The 7,252-nt window shown below is 49.4% G+C and overlaps 1 protein-coding gene across 1 annotated transcript; it reads left to right on the forward strand.

The window, feature by feature from the left end:
- Positions 1-1,801: 1,801 nt before the first annotated feature.
- Positions 1,802-5,319, forward strand: FOS (Fos proto-oncogene, AP-1 transcription factor subunit). Its single transcript, XM_077820353.1, has 4 exons — positions 1,802-2,082; positions 2,748-2,993; positions 3,371-3,478; positions 3,618-5,319. Exons 1-4 carry the CDS (start codon positions 1,942-1,944, stop codon positions 4,245-4,247), a joined length of 1,125 nt encoding a protein of 374 aa, XP_077676479.1. The 5' UTR covers positions 1,802-1,941; the 3' UTR covers positions 4,248-5,319.
- The last annotated feature ends 1,933 nt before the right edge of the window (positions 5,320-7,252 follow it).

The raw sequence follows: 7,252 nt of genomic DNA on the forward strand, positions 1-7,252 counted from the left end.
TACTGTTTTTAAGAAAGAATTCGATAGGGATATGATCTAAGTTATTCTATGTTCATACAGCAGGTATAACTTGCACCACTGTCTGCTCGGATACAAACAGATGTATAATTGCTATTCAAATCTTTGCAAGAGATATGATATTTTCGTGGATGGATTGGAAACCTGGACCATGCTATGAGTTGTATCCAAAGCCCATTAAAGTCAATGGGAGTCTTACAGTTGACTTCAATGGGTTTTGGATAAGGCCCACTGCACAGATAATCACTAGATAACACAACTCTTTTTACAGTGCTCATAAAACTAAATGCAGAAAATGAGTGTGATATTTATTAAACATAGTTCCTCTAGTTCCAAGTTTTGTTATATAAAAGCATTAAAGATTAACAAAAAATGTGGTAACTTTTTTCCAAATACTTTAAAATGTCATAAAAGTGAAAGGCACAGTATCAGGCTCCCTGCAATGGCAGTATCACACAACAAAGAAAACTGTTATACAGATGTGAAGAAATGTACTTAGTTTATGACACTTTGTGTACCATTAACAGACTTATTATATGGAATGCACATATTAATTTAGAAAGTCAAACATGGACTCCAAAATGGAAATGTTAGATAAATTGTAACTAAAACAACACCAGCCCTTAACTATGCTGGATAAAAATACAACACAAAATATGGGCTTGTCACCTCAAAAACAAAACAACTCTCTCAACTCAACTATTCTTTTCTTTATGATCAACAACTCTTTAACCTCTAAACTATAATTTAAAAGGTCCCCTAACAAGCAACAAAACACAACAAACCTTCTTCCCCAAATAATAGTAAAGACAATTGTTGTTTTCCATCCACCTTCAAAAAGCATCAAGAAAGCTACCTAGCTTACCTTTCAGAGTAACAGCCGGGTTAGTCTGTATTCGCAAAAAGAAAAGGAGTACTTGTGGCACCTTAGAGACTAACCAATTTGTTTGCGCATAAGCTTTGGTGAGCTACAGCTCACTTCATCGGGTGCAACTAGCTTACCTTGTGATATTAAAATAAAGACAATGGGACTAACAAGACTGGCCTTATATCCCTGCTCACTCACATTGCTTTCATGCCGCATTTCCCCTTTCCCAGCCTTCCTTTGTATTTTGTCTATTAAGACAGCTGAGTCCCCCGGGACAGGGGGATTTAATACCATGTGATCATAGCCACAGCCGAACTTGTTTAGAACTATGTGAATGAGGGGTGGGAGGAAGCAGGTGCATATGGCAGGAGCTGGGCTGAAAAAGTCACCTCTGGAAAGGTGAATGAACTTTGCGGAGACTTCTGTAACTAACCTAACACGATTCTCCTTGTACAGTCTGCCCTCTCTCTCTCTCTCTCTCTCTCTCTCACACACACACACACACACACAGGCGCGCGCGCGCGCCGCACTTGGCTGCAGCCTGGAGCGGTTCCCGTCAGTCACACCCCCTTGCACAGGATGTATCCCATATAAGGATATCTGCGTCAGTGGGTTCCCGAGCTGGGACTGTACCATTGTGGAAGGGGGGACAGCAGCAGCCTTCCTCGCCCCTGAACGACCCAGCCCCCCCGGAGACCCTCAGTGTAACCACCTTGACATGGTGTTGGGGGCAGTGGAGTACGTAAAAGGCGGGGAAGGGAGGCGGAAGTTGTGGGAAAAGGTTAGAGGCGGCGTATCGCCGCCGCCCCCCCCCCCACAGGCTTTGGGTCTGCCAGTGACGACAAAGGATCCATTCAGGCAAGGAGCCGTTAAAAGGCTGGGGCGCCGCACTCTACTCCAGCAGCAGAGCTAGCATCTGAGTGACTGAGCTGGGAAAGAGACGAGCGATACGGCTGGGGACAGAGACAACCCGTCTGCACGGATAGACACACAGACAATCAACCGGGACAGCCTCACCGCTCAGACGGGGTTTGGACAACCCTAGCCTAGCCGATATGATGTACCAGGGCTTCACCACCGACTATGACGCGTCTTCCTCCCGCTGCAGCAGTGCGTCTCCGGCCGGGGACAGCCTCACCTACTACGCTTCCCCGGCGGACTCCTTTTCCAGCATGGGCTCGCCTGTCAACCAGCAGGTGAGGGCCCGGGACACTGGCTGGTGATTGCTTACGGGCCCCTGACGCCTGAGGGGTGGGGGAGTTGCAGAGGGAAGTTGTCTGCGCTTCCAACCATCGCACAGGGGTAGACGGGGCAGCTCAGGTGCAGAGATAATCTTCCCCCACACATACGTCAGGAAGGGTCTGTCCTGCACGGGGTGCACCTTTTCTCCCGGCTGTCTGTGCATGGGGATGGGGGAGGAGACAGCAATCTAGGCCCCTGCCCTGGGGAGTTGGGGGGGGGGGGGAAAGCTACCCCGTGATGTGGGGGAGGCCGCAGTGGGGCGCCGGGCCCTGCCCAGGGAAGGGGATTGTGGCCTAGGCTCAGCTCTGCAGCGGGTGTGTAAAGCAGTTTCATTGATAAAACGAGAGTTCATTGAGGAGACTCCGGAGCGGCGCCTGCGTCAGTGCAGACGTCAGGGATATTTATAACAAACCCCCTTTTCATGTGGAGTCTGATGATGGTAGCGCAGCGCCTGAGCTAGCCTGGCTCCGGGGGCTGCAGGCCTGCCTTAAAATAGCACAGAACTAAGCCTCTGGGGCACTATGTCGGATACAGCCTGCTGAGGGGGTTCAGGGCAGGGGGTTCCCTCTCATCTAGTTCCATACTTCTCTCCCTAATATCAGTTCCCTTGTGTTTTCAGGATTTCTGCACGGACCTAGCTGTCTCTAGTGCCAACTTCGTACCGACAGTGACTGCCATCTCCACAAGTCCAGATCTGCAGTGGCTGGTGCAGCCCACCTTAAGCTCTTCAGTGGCACCATCCCAGAACCGGGCCCATCCCTATGGGGTCCCTACTCCTCCAGCCAGCGCCTATTCGAGGGCTGGAATTGTCAAAAATACAGGAGGCAGAGGGCAAAGCATTGGCAGAAGGGGCAAAATCGAACAGGTGAATACACAGCTCTCTGCGATCACCCCAAAGGCCGGGGGGGCGGGAGAGGGGAGGGGCTAGTTCTGCTTAGTGGCTCTCGGAGAGCTGTCAGGAGACACTGCCCCTGCAGTTGCATTGAATTGAGGGAGGAGAGTGACAGCCAGGGATAACCCGGCTCAGCTCCAGTAGGACTGTCCGAGGGACCGGAGTTCGCTTTGTTCTCCTGCCCAGGACCTAACTTGACATGCAAGTCACACGCAGTCTGTGAGCAAGTTCAATATGGCTCCGGCGGCGGAGACCCGGAGAGGGAGCTCGGTCTGGGGCTGGCGGGGCTGCCAGGGCTCACCGGCGAGGGGTGGCAGTGGATATTAACGGTGCTCGTTCTCTCTCCTCAGCTGTCCCCGGAGGAAGAGGAAAAAAGACGGATCAGAAGGGAAAGGAACAAGATGGCAGCAGCTAAGTGCCGCAACCGGAGGCGAGAACTGACAGACACGCTGCAAGCGGTAAGTTCTCCTCCACCTCTCTTACCCCGCCCCCCTCAGACCCCGACCCCATCCCTATCTCAAGCCGGGCACGAAGTACCTGTCCGCCCCTGGCACGGCTGATGCTCCGTGTCTCACTCCCCTCTCGCTGTGCCCGCAGGAGACCGATCAGCTGGAGGAGGAGAAGTCCACGCTGCAGACCGAGATCGCTAACCTGCTTAAGGAGAAGGAGAAGCTCGAGTTCATCCTGGCTGCGCACCGGCCAGCCTGCAAGATCCCCGAGGAGCTGCAGTTCTCCGAGGAGCTCGCTGTCTCCTCGCTGGACCTCAGCGGCCTGGGCGAGGCACCTGTGCCCAGCCCCCCGGAGTCCGAGGAGGCCGCCTTCGCCCTGCCCATGTTGCAGGAGGCAGCTCAGCCCGAGCCCCTCCCGGAGCCTTCCAAAGCGAGCAGCAGCCTGGAGCTGAAGCCCGAGCCCTTGGATGAATTCCTCTTCCCGCACTCGTCCCGGGAGACTGCCCGCTCCGTGCCCGACATGGACCTGGCCGGCTCCTCATCCTTCTACGCGGCGGACTGGGAGCCCCTGGCGGCCGGGGCTTGCGGGGAGCTCGAGCCGCTCTGCACCCCAGTGGTGACCTGCACCCCCTGCCCCAGCACTTACACCTCTACTTTCGTCTTCACCTACCCTGAGGCCGACTCCTTCCCCAGCTGTGCAGCCGCGCACAGGAAGGGCAGTAGCAGCAACGAGCCCTCCTCCGACTCGCTCAGCTCCCCGACCCTGCTGGCCTTGTGAGGGGCCGCAGCCCCAGGGCACTGACTGCAGGGCGAGGGCGAACACGGCGGATCCTGAGCCTCCCATCTGCTGCTATGTGTGAGGGGCCTTTCACCGCAAAAGATCCACCTTCTTCCTGGGGGGGTTCCCGGAGCCCGACACCCCAGACCTGGGGAGGGCAAAGAGTCCTTCTCCCCCTGGGCGTGCGTAGGCCGGTCCGGCGCTAAAGGACCCTGCGGAGCGATCCGCAGCCAGGCCTGAGACCTCTTCCAGAGATGTAGCAAATCGCATGGAGTTTGTCTTGTCCCCCAGTGACCCATCCATGAGAGCTGGTAGTCTGTAGCATGTCCAACATGGCTGGGTTGGTGACGCCCCTTCCCTATTTAGTATTCACTAGCATTAATTAATCTCTTGGTTTAATGATTGGAATTTAACCTGGTGCTGGGTATCTCCAACTCGTATCTAGTGCAGCTGACTTAACAATAACTACTGTGTTCCTGGCAATATCGTGTTCTGATGACTTTAGCAATGACCCATCTTAATTGGGGAAAAGAGACTATATCTTATTTTCTAGTAGATAGAGATAAATAGCTATATCCATGTACTGTAGTTCTCCTACATCAATGTTCATTGTAACTGTACTGATCATGCGTTGTTGAGGTGGTCTGAATGTTCTGACATAAGTTTTCCATGAAAACGTTTTTATTGTGTCTTTTTATTTATTAAGATGGATTCTCAGATATTTATATTTTTATTTTATTTTTTTCTACCTTGAGGTCTTTTTGACATGTGGAAAGTGAATTTGGATGACACTTAAGCATTGTTTGCTTATTATTGTTCAGAGACATTGTCAATAAAAGCATTTAAGTTGAATGCTATACCTGCTTTAGGATCTTTAATGGAACTTCTATAACAGCCAAGTGCTGTAAAATGTTACACTCCCTACTTAATAGGGAAGATACAAAGTACCCTTGGGCTCAAATGTGCTATTTCCTAACTTCCACATACAAACACTCTAATCTCCCTTTCATATGCTGCCTGTCCCCTCATTTTGCAGACAGGCATAAATTCTGCTGGCCTTCAACTGTGGTCTAGGTCAGTGAAAATCTAAGATGCCTAGTAGACACCTACCAATTTCAGACAGAAGCAAAGTCAAGGCTAGAGTGATTTAGAGGGTAGCTGAACTTAAATTATACAAGATTCAACATTTTGGGGGTGGGGAGGGGAATGTATCCTCACTTTCTAGGACTTTTTTTTGCACTGATTCTTATCTTGTCTGTCTGGAAGGACATTGTTCTTCCCTCTGTAGCATGTTTTATTCTCTACAGTAACTTCTTCTCCTTCCTGTTTTCCTCATCTTTCTCCCCAAGTATGGCCTTTTCCCATTCCCTCTATCAAAAATGATCAGCAATACCAGTATGTATTTAACAGTGGCCTCATCACTGCATCAGAGTAAATATTCCAAACAGATTGAGGAGGGAAGCTGACACTTGAGTCAGTATTTTGAAACAACATGCTGTCAGAAACAACACACCCTGGTTTGTGTTCAGTAAACACTTGCCATATTTCCTTTAACCAGGAGTGCTGGAAACTCTCTCTTACAAGGCAGTCTAGTTTCTGCAGAACCTAAATACTACAGGAAACCATTAACTCCTGTCTGATGCCCCTCTTCTGTAACAACTACTGGTGTAGCAAAATCTGAGCATCTCCCTATCACATGTTTTTAGAATGCATAAACATAAGTGCCTAAAGTGTCTCCTATACCACAGTTCTAATGGCAGTAAATGTTTGTATATTAAAGCAATTTCAACACTTCCCTTTTACTTTCTTCCCTCCCTCACTTTCAATTAGCCTTATTTATATACCTGCTAAGATGGAGATGCTTATATATTTTCTATGAGGTGGAAGAGCCCAACTGCTGTGTGGATTCATTTCCCTCCCCTTGAGCCTGTTTTTAAAATAGACTTCCCCCTCTTAAGGTGTCTTTCTCTCTCTCTTTCTCTCTTCCCCCACCCCCCTCTATTGTTGGGCACAGAAACTCAGCTCTTCTGAGGGGGAATATCCAACCTATTAAAAGTAATTTGGAATTAAGCAGATTTCAGCACTGAGAGGGCTTAGATGCAGGAGGGCTGTTCTACTGTCTCCCTAAAATCCAGGGATGAGATAGTTAAAAACCTGATGGCAGTGATGAATGAGCAAGGGCAAAAAAGAAGGCTCAGAAGCCATGTCAATGTCTTAAGAGGCCCAGATTTAGCTAGAAGGGTCACCTGTTAAAGGTTTTTTTCAAGGAATCAATTCCTCAGGCCAGCAGTTACTTTCACATAAGAAACCATTGCTATTTCTAACTGAGTGTAAAGCCCAATCGGGCCACCCATGTCCCTTAGGTAACTCTAGAAATTCTGCAGAGAAAGAAGCCTGACATGCTTCCCAGCTGCTGCATTTGTCCTGGGCAGTGATGCGTGAAACCAACTAAATCATCTGTAGCTTCCAACCCAAGGTGACTGGTGATTCTTCTAGAGAGCACTAGGAAAGCTCCTGGGGCAGGAATGTCTTGCTGGCCCCAGTAGCATTTGGTTACCTGTACTGAAAATGCTGGAGTTCTTTCAGTATGCACTGAATGCAGCACCTGCAGGAATGCTTTAAATGTTGGAAGCTACTACAGCCATTCTGGGTTTAGTTAATTTAACTCTCATTTTTCTGGCTTCCACAGTATGCTCTGCCTCTTCCCCCAAACAGATATACAAGGGCAGGCATATACAGAGTGCACCATACTTTGTATCCATACTGCAGCTTCACAGCCTCTCAACAGGAAGGCCCCACACTGTGTGAAGATAATATTTATGTAACTTCCTGCTTTACAACATTAAACAGGAATCTACCATTATCAGAATATGACACAGATCTCAAGCACTGATCCTAGGTCCTACTCTCAGACATTAAAAACTTAGAAACTGGTACTTTCATATTGCCAAGCCATTTTACATGAAAAATGCCCCCAACACTACGGTAATGGGCAGCAGTACCAA

The sequence above is a fragment of the Eretmochelys imbricata genome, chromosome 6, assembly GCF_965152235.1.
Source record: "Eretmochelys imbricata isolate rEreImb1 chromosome 6, rEreImb1.hap1, whole genome shotgun sequence".
Lineage (NCBI taxonomy): Eukaryota > Metazoa > Chordata > Testudines > Cheloniidae > Eretmochelys > Eretmochelys imbricata.